We start from the raw sequence: 20439 nt of genomic DNA, 5'->3' as shown, positions 1-20439 counted from the left end.
TTAGTAATTTTCAATAATAAATAGAGACTTGGAATTGTGAAATATGTCTTTCCGAGGGTCAATTTAAAAGTTTTCTGACAATTTATTTAAAAAATTACAGCTCTGAAATTCCAAGTACATACGTATACGCACGATAGACACCGGTTGCTGAAACGAGATTAACTAGAGTAGTTCTATCATTGGTCCACGCAGCGACAGCTCTGTGCTTACCATTGGCTGCTTACTTGGCGACTTTGGCATAGCCTGTCATAATCATGTAATCTCTTCTTACGTAAAATACTTATTGCAGTACATATCCACGATACAGTCTGTAAATAAATTGGAGCTTGTTAAATTATTTGTTCCTCTTGCAAGAATTTTGAATTTCAATTAGCCCGCGATTCCTCCCCCTGAAAAATTTCGCTCCCCCCTCCACGAGCAAAGTGTTGGTGTTTTGGCAGCACTGATGCTTCGTTCCAGATGGTTTCTCCAGTGACTAATTCGTAATAGTTAAAGTCGGGAAAAGTGTGCTTTTAAGCCGGTGCGTGTTCCTGAAATGAGTTTTTAAACTTTGGTAAGGTCATGAACGAAGACGGGAAAAATCTGGTGCTTGGACGACATTTATTCTCGCGCGAATAGCGTTACTCGTTTATTCGTTGTTTACTCGAAAACACACCTCCCGTCTACCATCGGTAATTCGACGGATTTGAAGCACGGATGCCTTGATTAAATGCTCCCTTGTCTGATCGGATTCTGCTTGGAAATATCCGTAGTCTAGGCTGTTTTACAATGATCTCTGAACGCCAATCAACTCTACGCACATGCTTTTACGTTAATGTTGTATGTGCTTGCTTGCCATGCCCGTTCTGTTTTTAAGTTGTTAAGTCACCGTACGATACTCCCAAACTTACGATGTGCATCGGCGTATTTAAAATATAAATGACTTAAGGACCGATCCTGTTAAAGTCCATACAAACTTGGTGCACGTTGTTGCTCACAGAGTACGTATCGCTCATAACGATCCTAATCATAGAATTAATTTGTCAGAACGAATCCGACGAACGGTTCGATAAACGATAAACAATCGTCGTTCGAAATCCCTGAAAATGCCCATCAGTTTCTCCGTGTTTCTTCGTGGAAACTAGTGAACATTTATAAGTCTGTTTATTGATATCTGTTAACTTGGCATTCAGTATTTGTTTGGTTCAATTAAGTACAGGGTTCGAGTAACGCCCGCCGTGCGATAAGGTTAAAAATGATTTCTTTGTAGGCAGAAGGCGATTGTAGCTTTGCGTAAAAAGCTCTAGTTGGAGTCAGATTAAAAAATTACATAATGACAGAGTATAAGCTCGTAGTAGTCGGAGCTGGAGGTGTCGGCAAGTCTGCGCTTACGATTCAACTGATACAAAATCATTTCGTAGACGAATATGATCCTACTATAGAAGACTCTTATAGGAAACAAGTAAGATCCCCCCTATTGTTGTAATACGTATAAAGATAGATGAATAATAATTACGCAAAGTACTTTGAACGTAGGTAGTCATAGACGGGGAGACATGCCTTTTAGATATATTAGATACAGCTGGTCAAGAAGAATATAGCGCGATGAGAGATCAGTATATGAGAACCGGGGAAGGATTTTTATTAGTGTTTGCTGTAAATTCAGCTAAAAGTTTTGAAGTATGTGAATTTTATTATATTTTATTATTGAATTTTACAATGGTTTGCGAGCAGGAGAATTCTTGGTGAAATCCACTACATGTTTAATATTATAGGATATAGGAACGTATAGGGAACAAATAAAGCGAGTAAAGGATGCGGAGGAAGTGCCAATGGTATTGGTAGGAAATAAGTGCGATCTTCAGCAATCATGGGCAGTAAATATGGCGCAAGCAAGAGAAATTGCTCGTCAATATGGAGTGCCTTTTGTTGAGACTTCTGCAAAGACTAGAATGGGAGTGGACGATGCCTTTTATACTTTGGTAAGTAGACATGCATAATAATATATCGCATATAAAGTTGGTACGTTGAGAAGAAACTTATTCGACGCCACGATGTATTTGACATAAAGAAAAAGCGATATTTCTGTGTACTTATAATGTTCTTTACTGTGGAATGGAATTAATAACTTGTAGGTCAGAGAAATACGAAAAGACAAAGAACAAAGGGGTAAAGAAAAAAAGAAACGCATGAGGGCGGGTAACTCGAGCCATGGGAGACATCGATGCTGTTTGCTTTAAATCATTGAATAAGATTAATTTTCTCATTTGATATATTAATGCAGAAATAGATTGTAAAAAGCATTAGATTATGTTCACTGTACGCACATTTTTGCAGCTTACTCTATAGAAGATTGTAATAATTTACAAGCACAATTTTTTCTATACATTGGGAGGGAAGAAGAACAAAGTATGTAATAATATCGTATAATATTGCATACATTTTTACTCTTGAAGTTAAATTTCATAAAATATATTGTTTGTTCAACAGTCTGCCATATAACTCTTAATAATCCATTAGCGAAAGAATTTTAACCCTTGATTGCATAGAATAGTCAGTATCAAAAATATTTCTAGGACCATCCAATTGTTTTATTGTTAATTACTTTTAATCTAAGGTATGGGAAAAGTATTATTTGGTGCGACAAGTGCACAGCTGCACAGCTGCCTAGCTGTAGGTATTGCGAATGGAAAAGATATACATACATATGTAACCGAGAAAATTCGAGGAATCGCATTATGCGCATGTTTTACATACTTTATTCAAATAGCATATAATTTTAAATATATATTTAATTCATTAATTAAATACATTTTTACTCTTTACTTCAATACTCCTCTATGTGTAACAAGAAATTCCATTTGTCCAGAGAAGAAAATACAAGTCGTGTAACTTGAGGAAATATAGTATGGATAACTGATTTTGTGCTGTGATTAAATAAACGTAAGCATGCCATGCTAGTTAGATATTACTGTGATTAAGTATGCAATCTTGACATAAACGCCTATTTATCACGTTAAGAGTACATAGGTTCGTTCGTGTTTCTTTCTTTAGTGCAATTGTGAAAACGCGTATTTGATATTGTTTTTTTCTTTCCTATAGAGAACGACACAAGTTCTCGCGTATATAGGGAATGACGCGACGACAAAGTGATTAATTTTTGTAGCAATATTTTTATATGTTTACATTACGTAACAATTGATAGGCAGAAATTTATTTTCATCATTGGATAAACATTTGCTAGCATTGTTTTTTTATCAATTGTTGGTGTTGCAATTTGCAATGTAGAGTTAAAAAATTCGCTTTATTATAAAAGCTAGAATTTAAATTTTAAGTACTACATCGCGCAAAATAAAGTGAAAGTTTACATTGATATTTGAATGCCTAAACTGTACTTCTATCATTAGTTTATAGAGATATTGAATTTTTATCGTGTTTTAACTTTTTGTGCCCCCTTTCACAGTTTTTATATTATCGTCATTTAATCCTGATAAATTGTGCGGTGCGGATTATTACGTAATTTCAAAAGATCGCAAATATCAATTGTAAGCTTAACTTTCATTGTAATCATATACTTTGATGATATTTGTTCAGATAATAATGCCATCTCACTTTAACGAGACAACTTTTCTACAAAACCCTTAAATGTAAAAACATTTCATGGGACGTGTAGCATCCCACCATTTAAGTACATATACTTACATATACAATGATTGTGTCTCGGGTCTCGCTGAACTTTGAACAATCAAGGGTTAAATACTTTGCTAAACGATCTAAATAGTACAATTTGCAAATATTCTCGTATATGTAAACGCGTAAATTTATAACATTAGCTTTTTCAGATATATCGAAAATGTGTATATATAAAATTGCACAGCATAGGTGTTGTTATGTAGTTGAAATTCGTAATAAAACATTGTACGAAAAGTGTTCTTCATATATTCATTCTGTCTTGAATGATTGTCCTCGGATATTAATTATAAGTCATCTATGCTGTTTAGTTTTATACTACCGAACGAGTACACGCGAAATTTTTAACTAAACGATTCTATTCTTACGATATTTCGTATATCAAAAAATCACATTACACAAATCAAACGGTCCTAATATATAATTAAATATTACATTTTTAAATCAGTGTTCACACATCTGAGTGTCATATCTAATTAGGTTCAATGTCAACTCTATTGTTCATCAGAGTTCTAATAATATAATATATATATTATATACATACATGTACATAAACGCATGTATCGAACAAAAGAATTAGACGTGTATTATAGTTATACTTTTTATTCCTTTTATTAAAAACATTTTACAAAATAAAAGAATATCATACAAACATATATATTAAGTACAAAGCATAAAACAAGCTTTCCCTTTCATTCGAAGTACATGTGTACAGATTCAATATCCTGACATACATGGTTTGGCACAGACGTAAATGTGATGTAATATTAACATTTCCCATTTCAATGAACTCCCATGCTTATGAGTTTCGTATAATACTCATGTCTAAAACCCGAGTACATGAAATAAATTCGTAACAATTCGATATACTTTATTCATTATTCGGAATAGCTTTATTCAATATTATTTACATCATAGTCGTTTTATAAAATAGTAGCATAATTTATATACCGATGAACACCATTATTATACACCATTATTACACACATTTTACCGTGTCGAACATTATCACGCATATGCATCTTAATTTCTTAACTGGAAATGTAATATATATTTTTGTTAACCGATTTTCTAAGAATCTTTTGTATTAACTAAATAGGATTTTAAATTTAACATAGCATTCGTCATTCAGTGGCATGGTAAAATTACAGCAACGTTAAAAATGTAATAACTAGTTTATAAAGTAATTCAAATTAATAAAAAGGACATTTATACATATGGAACATTCGATTTTTTACCTACTTCGAATCAATTCGACATTCTCCAAGAAACAATAAGATCGATACTCGTTTTTGAGAAGAAACAGGGTTTAAAAAAATGAATACGCGCGCAGTATTTTTGGTTTAATTTGCATTTATTTTTCGAGCACCTAGGTAAATATAAAATCGTTATACGCCTATATGATTCTGTATGTAACTATATCACTGTCATGTTACTGTTTACTATATGTATGTACGTATAAGCTACCTTCTAATTACATACGAAATGGTAAATGTAGGCTTGTGTGTATACAGTAATATATATGGCACGTCAGTCTGTACGTTTAATTACGTAAATCACTTAATAATAATTATTAAATATTACTGCGTATCTGTCGTCAAATTATTATGAATTGTTTTGTTACGTTTGGCATTGTTCATGGCGGATGGCTTTAGCACTACCGTATCATTTCCATATACTTTTGTTTATGTTTGCTTAGCATTTCAGTCACGGTCACCAACTGTTTTATCGTTGACTGAAAAGAATACACATATAGTACGTGTCGATTATTCCTATGTTTATGAATTACGCGATGTAGTGCGAAACGTCCGAGCGTCAAAGGACTAAAATCTACCTGTGTCTTCGATAGAACCTGAAGTTCTTTCAAGTGAGAAACACATATATGATGCAGTGTCGCTAAATCTCTCGCGGTATCTGATACGCAACTCTTATTCCTCGGATCTGCGCCTTCGGACTCCGGTTTTTCAGTCACGTTCTATAACATAACCAATTCAAGTTACTTTTCATTCAACTCTTACCACGTGCAATCTGAAATGGAAACTGATACTTGCGGATAACTGGTCGAGAAAGACAACCATACGCTCTTTGTTCTTGAGAATGAATGGGTTTACTACTTCCATGTACGGCTCTTTGCCGCCAAATTCTACCAAATTGGCCAAATTTTGTAAACATTTCGCGACCATCACTAACGATCTGTACAATTATTTCATGAAAGTTAGGAAAGAATTTATATGGTCGCAGAATTTCTTGCATTTAATATAGTAGACCTACCCTACCTTGCAGCAGCTGGCGGTGGAGGTTCAGCTATTAAATTAAATGACCTAGGATTTAATATGGCAGGGCAAAGTAGGCGTAAAAATATAAATCCACTGACTACTCGCGTTCTGACTAGTCTTTCGTGTGGCCATTTGGCAACGACTGCTCTTTGCAAACACCCACAAATATATCTCAAAGTCCTTGGGCAAGCGTCAGGACTTGTAAAAATGCTCAAAGTTACTTCGTCTAAAACCTGAAATAACATTCGAGTGTCACTTGGGCTTATTCCGAAGGATCTGCCAACGATTCAAGCTTACCTGCAATAAAAATTCAGCGTTGCTGCACGCGTCTTCCGGAGAATCCATTTTTGTTGGATTCAATTCGCAGCTCTGCTTACTTTCGATCAACTTTACTATAGTGTCACGTAAAGCGGCTTTTAAAAACGAGGTACAAACTGATTTCATGTATAAATCCATTAAGGTAGTCGTAAGGCTGGCAGCTCTAAATAACGTTGGCGTTTCGTCTTCTTTGTCCACCTGGATGAAATACCAAATACTTTTAACACAAACGATAAATTAATTACTTGCTTTTTTCTTTAACGCACAAATGCAGATTAACTTACTTCTGCTTGATTTAACGATCTCAGAAGGTCGGCTTCTTTCCTTTCGTGCCTAAACACACACGTTTTATACGTTATAATCTTATCGTTAAATAAAAAGGACAAAAGTGTTTGTTTGTACCTAAATATTCTAAGTAAACTATTTGCCAGGGGTACTCTATCCAAGTGACACACATCCGCTAATGCCCTAACAACGTGTAGTTCTGGATCTAATAGCAACTGCTGCAGAGGACTGTATTCTTCCGGTGGCATCGCTAGATCATGCCGATATCTGCAATATCGCATGGGAACGGAATTACGGGAAACAATAACAAGTATAATAATAGTTAGCGTTTTATAATAAGTATTTAAGAGATATAAAGCATTTGTTGATCTGTAAGAAGTTTACCTTATACGTAAACGTAAAACACCCCAGTCCCCTATTGGAGTAACTCCCGATAAGGGATACCATTCGTCCATCTCTTCTCCGTTCGTTAAGCTTGCTAATTCGACGGTCAATTCTGCAACCTCCGTGTCTTTACTGCGTTTACCTTTGTTGTACAACGTTAAAGAGAATGACATAACATCGGGCGGCACATCCCTGTTAAAGAGACCAACGATATGGAAGTCCAGGTACAGTGTTGAGAATTAGTAATACATAGTACGTTCAAGCATTGATCCGGTATATGTGTACGATACATACTCTAGTATGAATTCCTCATCCCAGATTGGATGTGATCCGGTCTTAACCTTTGTGCGAGCAACTTTTACATTGTTCAGAGCCACTATGATGAACGGGTTTGGTACTAGTTTATATGGAAGTCTATGCGCGTCTAAAATGTGCAGATGTAACGAACGTAATTCACGAAGACGAGCAACCTTCGGAGCACGGGTAAGTTGTGATACACATAACGGTTTCAAGGCATTAATCCAGTCTAAAGCGTTCTCTGAATTCGGTGCAGCCAAATATGTTATTGTTGCCAAGCATGGTAAAGCACGCTCAACTAACTGAAAGCAATGAGGTCTATCGAAGACGCTTTCATGGACCTAAAACAAAAATTCAAGAATAATTTAACAAATACTTTTCACATGCGTACCAATTCCCTACTCAATGGATACTCTATTTACGGGTTAAAGAGGTTGCCCATATCTACCTGATACAAGTAAGCACAGCTTAAATCGATGAGACCCTTGGGTTTGGTTCTCTTCGGATTGTCATACAAGTACAAATGAGTGTCGGTAGCGTCTACTAGAAGTACAAAATAGAGTGCTTTCCACTTTTTGTTCTTCTCCGACTTCTTCTCTAGATACCCTTGCATCTTAATTCCTTTGTTCTTCTTCGCTCCGGATTGTTCGCGACACTCTCGAAGGGTCGCGTATATCTTTTCCGCGTGTTGCACCTCTCTGTTAACTCTTACGCTACCGTCAGGCTCAGTCACCATTGCTTGAACCAAAGTGTGACCTTCGACTATTTGCTCTTTTCGATATCTGCGATCGAGATTTCATTAACAGTTTATAAGCTTTAAAGTAAGTCCGCGTTTATGAAACGATGCGATACCTATTTATAACAGCATCGAGACATTCAAAAGTTCTGCCGCCCATAAGATACCGTACTCCTTTTTTCTCGATCCTAAATCTTTGAATTTGATTGTTTATGTGAAAGAAAAGCGAATAATCCCCTGGACTATTGTCTGAGGGCCTGACCTGGATAATCAAACAGATTTTCATTTCCGAGCGTTAGGAAGACAGATACATATAAAGGCTGTTAAAGTATAAAAACGCAACAGCTAGCAGAAACGAGGGAGGGTACATATGTATATGCCTTACCAAGAAACTCCCGGGTCCCGCTTTTACTAACATGTCCACAGCTTCGCTCTTGGTGACGTTCGGATGGAACCACGAGAACACGGTGTTAGGATCAATGGAGTCATCCAGATCTTCCACCAGTTCGCGGAAAATCAAGCCCTGTTCACCGGTTCTGTGAGCGGTCACCCATAGCCAACCATCGCCCATATCATTGTGTACAAAAAATATGTCACCCTTCTGAAAGCTTAACTCATCCGTGTCAGGCATTTTCGTGTACGGCAGTATTGCAACAATGCGCTTTTTATCGTTCACGGGTTCGGGAGGCGGGGTGGGATGTATAAGTCTTTCTCTCTTCAAAAGATCCGAGCAATGAGTGTAATACGCGACAAGGTCTGACAAGCTATTAAACTGCCTACCACCTACAATAACAGAATCATATACATTGCGTTATTTTATAAGCAAATTAAGCCCACAGGTGTTCGTTATGCCTGAGTAGTTTCTACCATACCAATGTAATAGTCTCCACAGACAGCGGTAATCCTAAAGTGATTAATGCCAGTTCTGCCCAAGTAAGACAATACATAACTTCCAGGCTTCCTATCGCTTTCGCGTACTAAATAACTACCCATTTTATTTGCAACCCGTAGTCTTTCCTCTGCTGTAAATCTATCTAATCTACCATGATACCACCTACAAGGAAACTTGTGTATGAACCATCTTCGATTCCTAACAATTAAGGAGAGTGATCTCGTTAGTATCGAGTCTTACTGATTTTCTGGAGGAGCTGTTAATAATGTTGCATTGGCGCTATCAGGTTCCTCTGTGTCTTGTATATCATCCGGTATATTTTCTAGAAAAGGATCAAACTCATTTTCCGCATTCATGGACTCATTCTGTCCACCATCTTCGCTGCCGGTACTAGGGGATCCTCCTTTGCTGTTATGATCCATCTATAGATAGGAATTAATACATGAATGGACAAGAAAATGTTATAGAAATATCACTCAACAAATTTACAGAGTATAACAAGAAAGAAATTCTTAATACTCTGTGAAGAAAGAAGACAATGGTTTTGTTCTCACAGATAAATTATATATATATTATATATTATACTACTCCAAGTGCAACATATATTTCTGTCAACAAAACGTAAATACCATGTGCGGATAGCTGCTTATAATTCTCCTATATTTACGTTCCGTTATCATCTCTATTGACTGTGTACAAATTGATCGAATATATTGCCTGTAAACGATGCCGAAAACACCTTTCCGACGAAATACTTTGAAAACAGTCCCGAATCTACGGTAAATCTCTGCAGCTCTGAAAGTTATCAGGAATCTTCGAACATGTAATTACGGGCCAGTACATTTTTCTTTAACGTCCTTGATTTTCAGCAACGATACAATATACATATACGGATGAATAGCCCAAGATGAATAACACACCGTACGTACCTTAGCACTGTTCGACACGCTCGGACCTCCACGCACAAATTCTGCCATTTTCGCTTCACACGCACACTTTTTATGGTGAAAAAAAAGCAACTTAAAATATTAATTAAACGGCATTCGTTTTATTGCGTTCCTCCTTGCCACGATTATTTACAAAAGTAGCGTGTTATTGATATAAAATGTATTGACGTTTCTCGGCAGCCATTTTACTACCGCACACGCACAGTGCACGCGGTGACCGCAGAAAGCAGGCAGGCAATGGCTGGCAATGGCTGGCAATGGCTTGTCTTTATTTAAGAAAACTTTTTCAAATTAGCTACCTATATATGTACATACATTTCCATATGTTCGCGACATTTTGCTCGAGCTGTTTGCTTATCGGCGACGCTCCAAGACACTCCAAGATAAGCTTTAAATACAAAACGGGGTTGCTACAGAAATCCACCATCGACGATGCATTTATAGAGAGATAGTTAAATGTCTCGATTAATAATGATTTTAATTGTCATCCAGCGAAATTATTCGTATTTCTGCCCGATGCAAATTCTATTAGCTCGTAATTTTACATAAAATCACAGTAATGGAGAACAAAGAAAGTGTTGACGCTATTATATAGTAACTTCTAGTTCCTTTTTCAATTGCTTCGCGAATTGCGCACCTGCCCTTCGAAATGGCGAAGTCACGGTTTAAATTGTGCGCGTTAGATCGGGTGTGATCGAGTGACACTGAAGTGAGAGTTACACGCGGGTGATCTTTTGTGATATTTTTTGGTTTTTTACATTTATTACAGTGAGATCGAAATGGTAAGATGGTGGCTTTTATAATTCTTAACTCGTACCTCGAATAATAAGCTACGTAGTAGCGAGAATGCGATGATAGTTTCATAACCTATAAGCTAAATAAAAAATCTGTATCGATTCAAACAGCTTTTTTAATGCTCATCTTTTTTCGGTGGGGGGCACGCAGTCGGCCATATTTAATTTCCAGAGTTTACTAACAGTGGCCCTGTTGCTAATATGTACCTGCACTTATGTCAAAGGCATAATGCCTAGTTTATTGGATAAACGGATGGGAAAAGTTGAGTACGTGCGTCTTGCTAATTACCTACGAATATACACATACGCGTATGATAAGCTAATTGTACGATATAATTAACGAAGTTTAATTGATCAGTGTGCAGGGTACATTCTGGAAGTTTGCTAGAATCGGCGAGAGGAAAAGTCCGTACGTGGCAGTTAGTTGCCTCTGCATGGCCTTCAGTATTTTGTTTTGGTCATAAGATAGAACCGTAAAAAACTGTAACAGCCAGTGACTTGTATGGATATCTATTGTAAAGACGGTGGGTTTAAATACAAATAAATAAAACGTATGCGTGTTTCTTTACCATAAATTGTTATATATTTGTCTCTGTTCCACAGTCTACGAAAACTAACCTTAAAATAGAAAAGCGAAAGAATAGCGGAAATGATCGACGCCGGCAGTACTTGCATGGTATGTTTTATTTGTCAACATGTTGTTTCCTTCAAAGCTATATAATTATCCAATTTGAGCACATTTTCTCATCGTATTCTCATAATATATTTTTTTCTTCTCTTTCTATAAACAACAACATTCTTTTAATATAGTTATTGTAGAGTCGTTATATTGAGCAGTGTTTTACGATATACAGTATTTGTTAAATAGGTATATTTAACGTATGTGTCGTCTTGTTTACTTCGCGGATATGCTACTATTCCAACGATAATAGATCACGCACTGTGACTAAAACTTGTACTCTGTAATAGAAGACATTAGCGACGACGCGTAATACAAGTGGAAAGCGATCGATTTCCTTGGTTTCGAGAACTGCGTCTAACCAGGGAGGTCGAAGCTTTCTACCAGCACTGTTCTCCGCAATGATCGCAATTACAGAGCGAGATATGATTCGCGGTTTCGCGAGGAGCGTTAAACAATTATACAAACCGCAATTAATTAGGAACGATTATTGTCGGTTACTCAGAAGAAGGGTATGCCTGGGGCATAACTGTATTGCAAACGATTTCTGAACTACCCAAGTAACGGAGCGCGCTATCCCTCGATACACCGAGGGCGTTATTCGAGAAAGAATAGTCGAGGAAGCAGCGTTTACGCGTGGTAGGAAAAAAGTAATTACGTATTCCGACTAGACGGATCTAGAAGGAAGTTCGATCGTTCGTTCGTTCGTTATGTAATCGAATCGTTCGAATTCTAGCAAATTCCTCGCAGATAACCATACCGATTATATTTATATCATGGTCTCGTTTAATTGTTGGCAGTATGAGGTACGTTATTTGCCTACTGGGTGTTTTAAAAAAATACATAAAGTAACGAAAGTAAGGTCTAGTATCTTCCTAAAATATATAGCACGATACTATATGCCCTACGGATATGAATCTGACTTAGATATGACTCGTTAACGATCGTTAAGATGCCAGTTACGATCTCAGTTCCCTCCGTGATCGTACCGATAAACAAAGATACCCTCTTATTATCAACCTTACGTACAAATTAGTATGCTAATTATTTGTCTGCGTTCGAGTAGAATCGAATAGTTGATTAAGGTAGGTGGATTGACGGCGGGCCGCAAATGTTTGCGGCGAACGGTAAGATACATAAGTAATCGTTGACGATAATTATCACGAGGTAACGATACATAACGGATGTTCATTTTAATTGGATCGCCACTGCCATTGCTGAAATAATTTGAGAATTCGAGTGTATATCGGTTGATAGTAATGATCTTCCCACGGTTTTCCGAACGATGCTCTGGTGAATGACACTGGTGGCCCACTTGAGATAGACACCCTGCATGCGGTAAGGCCTTCGATGCTAACATTATAAAAGTTTCATCGTAACACCTAGTAACTCGACAAATCAGGAGTAATCGTTTTGACGGGGAAACTTCGTTTCCGTTTCGTTGTTTTAAAAAAATACTCGACAACGTTACGTTACGCTACGCTACGTTATGTTACGTTACGTTACGTTACGTTCAGTCCAACCAAAGAACGCATCTCGCTCACGAACTCCTTTCTCTTTTCTCCGCGCTCAAAAACGGATAAAAGGGTCATAAAAAATACAATTCGTAAGCGTTTGTCTCTTAAAATTCCCAACAGTTTTTGCACCGCGGCCCATGACCGCGGCAACAAGAGATCGATGTGGTTCGGTGCATCGTCGCCGGGAGTAGGTAATTACGTTTCGTCATCCTTCTCCCGTGCAACTTGGGTCAAAAGTTTCGAGTCGCGATTCTTCTTTCTCTCTCTCTCTCTCCTTCCTGTACCTCTCCCTGTCCCCCTCCCTCTCCCTCTCCCCCCCTTTCCCTCGATCGATCGTTTGTTCGGAAATGCGGTGAAGTCTGTGCAACGTTTGCCTCGCGATACGCGATAAATTGTCTGGGATGCAGAGTTTTCGTTGATCCGCGATGACATATCGCTTTCGTGCTCGCGTGTCCGTCCGTTGGCTTCTCTGCTGCCCGACCGTGGCAGACGTTTATCGGAGATTCAGGAAGAAAAGCAAACAGAACGCGTATACTCGCGTGTCAGTGGTTCTCGCGTGAGCGCAACTCCTTACGTTCGAGCTCTCGTGGTTCTTGAAGACGTTCTTGTCCCTGACGAACGGCGTACGCGGGTCCACCGTGGTGGACGTGGTGGCGTATTTGCTGTTAACGATCCTCGCGGTGCTCTTCTGCATCGCCGGTGTGCTCATCTGGTGGAAAACTCGGTTGATCGCGGTGACTTGAGAAAACTTCGACTTCCCTTTGCCCAGCTTCTTCCAGTTCGCCGACGTGGCCCTTGTGGGCGGCGTTGCGCGCTCGATCTCTGAAAAAGGATTGTCGCGAGCTGTTTACCTAAGGGACGCGAAGGAATTTCGCCGCCGCGCCGACGTTATGCTCGTAAATTTCGCGGAGACGGATTACGCGCGACGCACGTATCAAACTGCCAGTCGGGGAGGGAAATTTGATGTAATCGAAATCGAAATCGAGCGGAGGACGCGTCCCGTGGAAAAGTGACGCGCTCGTCAATAGTACGCTTCGGACTTACCGTATACCCGGAGGGTGGCTTCGGCCTTCCCCATGCTTGAGGACGCCGAACACGTGTACTCTCCCAAATCCGTTTTCTCCAACCGTCTTATCTTCAGCTCGATCGTTGTCTTCCATTCTTCGTCCGGGTGTCCCCGTTCGTTCACCTCGTACCTACCGCTGCGTTCACACATACATAGGGTAAGTCCGGGACAGTCGGTTAACCTAACATAAAATCCTTATTAAAACTAATACTAATAATTATTTATTTTATTAGAATGAACCGAATATGTTGAGAATGGTGTGCTGATTCAGAAAAGCTGCTCGATATTTGCTTTAAGACAACATTTCCTGAAAATCGGCTTGGAAACCGAAGCCAATGACATCTGGCCGACTATCCCGGGGTGCTCGTCGTTGGGAGAGACCACTCGCACAATTACTCGTCAACAAACAGCGAAGGAGAAAGCAAAATTAGCTATCAGTGAATGTTACAACTACAGATTTATTGATATTTAATTTTGTTTACTCCAAACAAGTAACAAACACATCAAACAAAAAGCGAACTACCTACTGGCGATTAACAAAGCAAATGAATACAAAAGTGAACGAATAAAATAAATAAACAGAAAAAGTAAAAAAAAAATGAAAACACAATCACTTGCAAAATATTGTAAATTTAACTGATCACCCACGATTTTAAAGTGAAGCCATTTATCCGAATCAACTCGGCCATCTCTCCTTTCTGCAGGGAGAGATGGTCTGCCGGTTAGCTTTGAAAGGAAGGGTTAATATGGCCAAATACTTTCGCTGCTATTAAATGTTAATACCACTGTTCTGTACCTTAACGCGCTCTTACGCGAAGAGCCTGAAATATAGCGACTCAACTAACTCTCCTGCCCCACCGATTCACCCGGACTTACCCTACGCAGGTGTAGCTTAGGTATAGCGGACGGAATACATAGGTGCGTATGAAAATGAAACGAGTCCGGTTGCATCTTAGCGAGATCACCTCTCCGCATTTACATACCCGCTCATTATAGGTTGCTCGTTCCTCGTCCACAAGTTGATCGTCTTTGGATAAGCTTCGGTCAAGCAGATGAGCGACACGTCCGTGTCCAGAGGAGAGCCTAGCAGCTGATTGGGAACCTTGGCGCTCGGCGGAACTGAAATACGTTGCGCCAATGATTTAACTTTCGCGGAAAGCGCAACGCAACCGCGGACGAAGAGCGTGGACGGTGGTGAACGCCGTCGGATCGATAAAAAAAAAAGTTGAACGCACCGAGCAAACCAGTGATTTTATTGAAGTCTTGCGAATTCGGCAAAGTAGTAATCGACCGTTCGTAATTACTCACAGTTTACCCTGAGGTAGACCCTCTTGCTCACTGCCGGGGGCACTTCGTTCTTAGCTATGCAAAGATAAGCCCCCATTTGCCTCCTGTCTACCCTGGTTAATTCCAGCTTCTCGCCGGACTGGCTGTCCACTATAAAATCGTATCTCCTATGAATATCTCGTTGAAAGCTCTCGTATACACATCGCTGGCCACGCGCCAGCGTTCACGCGTACACCAAATTACACGCGAGATACGTTCTTTGCGTGGAAACAACGCCGCCCACTACAACCCTAAATCTCACCTTCGGAAATGGTTCGCGCGACTGGTTAATAGCTCCCGTGACCGATTTAAGGAACCACCGGCGCGTACAATTTAACGCGGAACGAGTGTTTAGAAAATAAGTCCGCTTAGATCGCTGGCATTATCACGCGTTATTATCGTTTAATTATGCATATAGGATCGGGACGCTTTCGAAATCAGTGGAACGCAGCGAATTACATTATCGTCGGCTGAACGCACGGCATAAATCATCGGGCCGGCTCGCGATCCCGATAGAGCGTGTCACGCGCCTAATGAGATCCATCGAAAATGGGAGATTCATTGTTCGCGTTGACAACTCACGGCTTGCCCGGTATACGGATACTTTCGGTACAACTGTGCTTCAAAATATTGCGTATCGATTTATCAGTGGGTACCGGCCGAGAATTCGTTCCATTAATATTTCGGGCGATTAACGAATTTGCCGCACCGCCGGGCGAAAAATGCATCGAACCGTTGGCCGTCCAGTCGCAAAATATTCACCGATCCGGGGCGATTACCTCGACGAAAATAAAAAAAAAGAAACTCACGCGTCGATTCCTTGGAGTATGTAAAGCGATACTCGGAGAATCGCGGTGTAATTGCACGTAACCGAAAGATATTGAAAGTCATCGCGGACAAGCTAATCCCTATTCGATGGGACGCGTTCCAGCGTAATTGCTTTCGATCAGTGGCATCACGTAGGTTGGCGAATTTACGACGTCTTCATGTTCCGCTAAGCGGATCGCGATGGCGAATCGTCTCGCGTAGACACCTTGGATAATTAGTTCCCGAAAGCAGCCGAACTCTCACGAATCTTTGATCGAAATTTTAATTACTACTCGGTTAAGGTTACGAGATAGGGGGCCCAGTGATATTTTCTCCAATTCCGACGATCCTTGAGCCGAAATTGTTCCCGAAAGCTTGGTCAACGGATGCAAGCAGAATATGTTTTAATAGAAAACGGAGGGATGGAGGGATCTGAGGAAAGAAGAGGGGACACTCGAGGGACGATATTTGAGGACAGCTCGGCCGACGGTCGGTCGAGTAGCGAAGGAATTAATAAAAGGAAAGGGAATCGAAGGTTATTTGTCAGCGGCAACGACGCGACGCGACGGATGCGAGAGTTCTCGAGGCGAGATAAAAGCGTAATATCTTACCTGGTATCAGCGGATCGTGAAGACCCCTCATAAGTATGGAACCACTTTTCTCGAGTCGCCAGAGCACACGAGGTGGCGGTCTTCCAGAGGCGTTGCACGAGAGGGTGGCATTCTCGCCCTCCAGAACGGAAACCTCACCCTCCGAGGTGCCGGAGCTCAGTATATCTGGCGGCACTGAAAGAAGATGGTCTGATCCGTGTCGCGGCCGGCGAGTGGACGCGATTAGAAACGCTTCACTACCGTCCGCGATTTCGTCCAAGCAAGCCGAGTGCAAGCTTTAAAATTCACTTTGAAGTCCGAGATTCGAAGCGCGGCACGCGACGCTACGAGTGTTTGTACGTGCGTCTATAGAGCCGCATTGAAATTTACAGGACAGCGCGTCGCGAAATTAGGGACGCCATAAAGATCGGCTATGATTTAACGGGCGGCGCTAGAGCCGGCCTGGAAATTGGCCCGGCTGGCTCGTCTGCCGCTACGTCTGACCGGAGTGAAATCAGGTTAAAACGCCTGGTTCCCGAGGAAAATTAAATACCATCCAGCCCCCCATGCTGCCAGCAAGGAACATTTTCGCGATGAAATCTCGTTTCTTTTGAAGGAGCACCGGAGCCATTTCAATTACACGCGTTCAACTTGGACAAATATTCTCCATACAGGCCGGCTTTCGGGCTTTCGGGCTGTCGGAGTTGGGGGCTGGAGCGAAGGTTGGGCTGCAGTTGGTTGGATAAAAAAAAGGGGGAAAGAAAAGAAAAGGAAGGAAATGGTCGGGACCTTTCCTGTGTTTGGCCACAAAGGAATTTCATTCCATTCGGGCCGATCGCTCTCTGGAGTTGAATGCCGAGGCAGGCATACGCACACTCTCGATGAATTCCCTTTCTCCCCCGGTGTCCACGCATGCACACGCGATACGTACGTATCGTGTATGTACCAACGGGGCCACATAGGATCGCCGGTAATGTACGCGCGTATGTAACGCATGGGCAATGGAAGCGGAGGAGTCAGGAGGATAGGACAAAGAGGGTAAAGGGTGGCGAAGGGGGTGGAACGAATAGAAGGCGGGCAAGCAACGTAACGTTACGGTTCGTCCTGGCGAGGCCCATTCAAACGTATTCTAGCGTCGGCGAGGCGCGCATATTTTCCATCCCTTCTCGCGGCAGGCTAATCGAAATCGGTGCGTGCGTACGTGACGTCTCTGCGAGCCACCGCAAACAGCCGACACTAGCTGGCCGTAGGAATGCGGTATAACGCGCAATTAGGCATACCTAGGACATCCACGCATCCCAGCTGGCTCAACATGGGCTTGGTGTTCAGTTGGCACATGTAGCAGCCTCGGTCAGCTTCCCGGAGCTGGCGAATATGCAGCCGCGAAGTGGCCTCCTCCTCCTCCCTCGATTGGCTCTGATTCTTCGCTTTCGCGTTCTCCAGCGTGACGAGGAACCGGGGCGAGTGGGTTACCGTTCGCTGACCCATCGACAATATCGTCTGATCCTCCATCCGCAGCCATCCCACCTGAGACATCGAACAAAAGCTCTGGCTTTTTATGAAAATCCGAGGATCCCAGGATCCGAGATGCCCATCCCCCGAGCCGAGCCCCCGCATCATTTACACTCAACCAGGCCCCTCTTACCTTCTTTTATATTCCACGAGCTTTCCACCATTTCTCGTCCCCTTCCAATCTAGCCGGATCCCAGCCGTGCGTTTCCTTCCCCTCTCCGCTCCTAATCCATCCTTCATTTCGAAAATAACGGAAAAACACACCGCGCCGACCTAATTATCGCCGTACGATCACCAGTGTCCGCGCCTACGTACCTAATACATACTCGGCGCGGCGGTCTGGCACGCGGACACGCAACCACCCGACCGACCCTCCCCTATGCGCGCGGCCTCCCATGTCGACGTTTCTATTGAAACACGCGTATGGAACAGGCGTACGTAGATGATTAGAGAACCGGAGACAAATCAAAGAGACAGGCGCGTGGAGATTGCTGGAAACGGGATTCTCTTTATAAAAAAAACATTGACCGTCTGTCGACGGGGTCGTATCGATAGCTCCTGCCTGGAGAACGACCGTGTAACGAGAGAAGCGGGATCTGTAAGGATCTTTGAACCCCGTGTCGAGATAAGCGCGAGTTGACACCCTCTAGACTCCAGCCCTTTAGCCAGAATCTAGAGCGGTGCCGATCGGCCCGTAGAATAGAGGACAGCTCCAGTCGATATTGTGTCGCGTGTATGTACATAACATGCCCACCAGCTTTCCGTGTTGCCGACGTGTGTGCCTGTATAGTGTATATCCAGGAGCGATACGTGGCCGCACGTACGGCCAGCATCGGTAATTGCTCTTAGGCGAGCTCGACAAGAACCTGTGTGCCAGGGGCACCGCAGGAATCAACCCGACGAAAGGTTCAATTTAACGTCGTATAGCCCCTTTGCCCCCACACCTACTCCCGCATCTCCTACGCGTTATCTATAACGCTGCACTTGGTAATTAATCCAAAGTGACTGTCGCGCACATCCCGTATGTCCGTCCGGCTATAGGCCCGTATGCGGCGGATTACACGATACCACGCGACACCGATCATTGCGGTTGGTACATACATTGGTAAGCCGCCCCCGGACCTGCTCCCTGTCCAAGAAACTCGCCCAACGAAGGGTGCTCGAGGGGGCGAGCAGTCTCGCGACGAGACCAGGATAAGACGGCGGCCGGGGAATGGGAAATTGAGAGGAACCGTGAGCCGGCCATCGCAGCAGCTGGCGATAATTACCGACCTAATTAGATAGCAGGACGTTTCCTCGAAACACTTTCTACGAGATAGTCACGCGCCGATGGAAGAAAGCCTCGCCGGAGATAATCGGTGGCCGAGAATAAGTAAGGTACCGGCTCGCGTAAGTGAGGGATAAGTGGCGAGGAACGCGGGAGAAAGGGGGTGATCGGTCGCGTTTCTTCGAATTCATTCCTTGTTGGAGGACAGTCACGATCGATAATGTCTTAAGTACTTTGTCACGGGGGAACAACAGTTTGTCCCGCGCAGAACGAGAACGGAAACTATTACGTCGCCTGCAGAGTCGTTATCTCGACGACAAAGATAACGACGATTCGTTCGATCGCAGTCCAGGGTAATGCTCGGTCCGGCCTGCAACCAGCTTCTTATCCGATAAAAGGTGCGCTCGATCTCGATCGGATACCCTTTATCTCGCGGAGTTCCGACGCGCGTACGATTATCTGGGATCCGTTGCGTTTCCGCTGCCGTTCTTGCCGACGAAAGCTCTCGGGGATTAGAAGGTCCGAGGACAAGAGCCGCCGCGTCTGTCTCCTTGGAACGGTTTGTCCTTGTTATCGGTGTTTGCCAGCAGATGCACTCGTTACGCGTTAGACGTTACACGTTACAAGTTACAGCGGTGTTCACGGGAGCGCGCAAATTGCATCGCATCGGTGTCTACGTACCTACGGATCTGCTGGTAGCACTTGCACGTTCCCCTGCTCAGGCCTGGGAACGAACCGCGAGATTCCTCTATGAAATCCGGAAACAGCCAGTTCGACGGCTGACACACATTATTCGCGGAGTTAGGAAATTCCCCGGCGGGTTCACTACCCCTCCAGTGTAATATTTCGAGAGACCCTGGGCCACGAATCTACGTTAGCGCTAAGAGATTGCTCCCCATACCCTTTCGTTGGGCCAGCCTGCCATCCCTCTTCCTCTTCCGTTCCATTGTAATCATGGAAACAATCATTCTTCTCTCTCCTTCCATCCCACTCTTCTTCGCTCTAACCTCCAGGATCTCGCTTCGTCCCGGTCTATCCGTCCCTCTCTCTCCTTCTCTCTCTCTCCTCTCCCAAAAC

The 20439-nt window shown here is 42.3% G+C and overlaps 4 protein-coding genes across 14 annotated transcripts in view; 2 read left to right on the top strand and 2 right to left on the bottom strand.

Moving 5' to 3' along the window:
* The first annotated feature begins 408 nt into the window (after positions 1-408).
* Ras85d (ras-like protein 1) overlaps positions 409-20439 on the top strand; it is a 61958-nt gene continuing 41927 nt past the window's right edge. For 2 of the 5 annotated variants that reach the window (XR_013086437.1, XM_076820297.1), the window contains exons 1-4: positions 409-553; positions 1250-1441; positions 1516-1659; positions 1755-1961. Coding sequence is in view for 4 of the 5 variants with exons in the window: in XM_076820297.1 (XP_076676412.1) it covers positions 1313-1441; positions 1516-1659; positions 1755-1961 (480 nt within the window). In the remaining variant the exon portion in view is untranslated. Of the gene's footprint in view, positions 981-1119; positions 1138-1249; positions 1442-1515; positions 1660-1754; positions 1962-2114; positions 4888-20439 lie in introns of those variants that run through there. The other 3 variants (XM_076820294.1, XM_076820295.1, XM_076820296.1) reach the window with 3 other exon arrangements.
* Positions 5019-10159, bottom strand: Vap (RAS p21 protein activator vap). 2 transcript variants are annotated; one of them, XM_076820215.1, is made up of 16 exons: positions 9787-10159; positions 9487-9652; positions 9098-9279; positions 8838-9019; positions 8351-8748; positions 8082-8227; positions 7678-8011; positions 7227-7570; positions 6933-7124; positions 6666-6815; positions 6548-6596; positions 6243-6461; positions 5946-6178; positions 5721-5862; positions 5504-5644; positions 5019-5404 (listed from the first exon to the last, which is right to left on the bottom strand). In XM_076820215.1, the coding sequence occupies exons 2-16, from the start codon at positions 9535-9537 to the stop codon at positions 5327-5329; spliced, it is 2841 nt and encodes a 946-aa protein (XP_076676330.1). In that variant the 5' UTR covers positions 9538-9652; positions 9787-10159; the 3' UTR covers positions 5019-5326. The 2 variants fall into 2 exon arrangements, with proteins under 2 accessions (XP_076676330.1, XP_076676331.1); XM_076820216.1 differs by lacking the exon at positions 9487-9652 and having other exon boundaries at positions 5020-5404; positions 9787-10158.
* Ksh (transmembrane protein 167A-like protein ksh) overlaps positions 10437-20439 on the top strand; it is a 51930-nt gene continuing 41927 nt past the window's right edge. The window contains exons 1-4 of one of the 2 annotated variants that reach the window (XR_013086439.1): positions 10437-10586; positions 10750-10865; positions 10957-11122; positions 11202-11274. Coding sequence is in view for 1 of the 2 variants with exons in the window: in XM_076820299.1 (XP_076676414.1) it covers positions 10584-10586; positions 10750-10865; positions 10957-11062 (225 nt within the window). In the remaining variant the exon portion in view is untranslated. Of the gene's footprint in view, positions 10587-10749; positions 10866-10956; positions 11153-11201; positions 11275-20439 lie in introns of those variants that run through there. The other variant, XM_076820299.1, reaches the window with a different exon arrangement.
* LOC143373232 (lachesin) overlaps positions 11227-20439 on the bottom strand; it is a 37148-nt gene continuing 27935 nt past the window's right edge. For 2 of the 5 annotated variants that reach the window (XM_076820268.1, XM_076820266.1), the window contains exons 4-9: positions 17864-18110; positions 16605-16778; positions 15169-15297; positions 14844-14979; positions 13839-14041; positions 11227-13616 (exon numbers count right to left, since the gene is read on the bottom strand). In XM_076820268.1, the coding sequence (XP_076676383.1) occupies positions 13288-13616; positions 13839-14041; positions 14844-14979; positions 15169-15297; positions 16605-16778; positions 17864-18110 (1218 nt within the window). In that variant the 3' untranslated portion in view covers positions 11227-13287. Of the gene's footprint in view, positions 13617-13838; positions 14042-14843; positions 14980-15168; positions 15298-16604; positions 16779-17863; positions 18111-18228; positions 18244-20439 lie in introns of those variants that run through there. The other 3 variants (XR_013086426.1, XM_076820270.1, XM_076820269.1) reach the window with 3 other exon arrangements.

The sequence above is a fragment of the Andrena cerasifolii genome, chromosome 9 (assembly GCF_050908995.1).
Source record: "Andrena cerasifolii isolate SP2316 chromosome 9, iyAndCera1_principal, whole genome shotgun sequence".
NCBI classification, from domain to species: Eukaryota; Metazoa; Arthropoda; class Insecta; order Hymenoptera; family Andrenidae; genus Andrena; species Andrena cerasifolii.
This window is presented reverse-complemented; position numbering and strand designations above follow the sequence as displayed.

Bases quoted from the DNA above. Each gene is read 5' to 3' on its own strand.
- Vap (XM_076820215.1), bottom strand. From the start codon at position 9,537: ATGATAACGGAACGTAAATATAGGAGAATTATAAGCAGCTATCCGCAC. The intron at 9,280-9,486 runs GTATTTACGTTT...TCCTATCTATAG, and splicing joins TAAGCAGCTATCCGCACATG to ATGGATCATAACAGCAAAGG. The intron at 8,749-8,837 runs GTATGGTAGAAA...CTGTTATTGTAG, and splicing joins CTGTGGAGACTATTACATTG to GTGGTAGGCAGTTTAATAGC.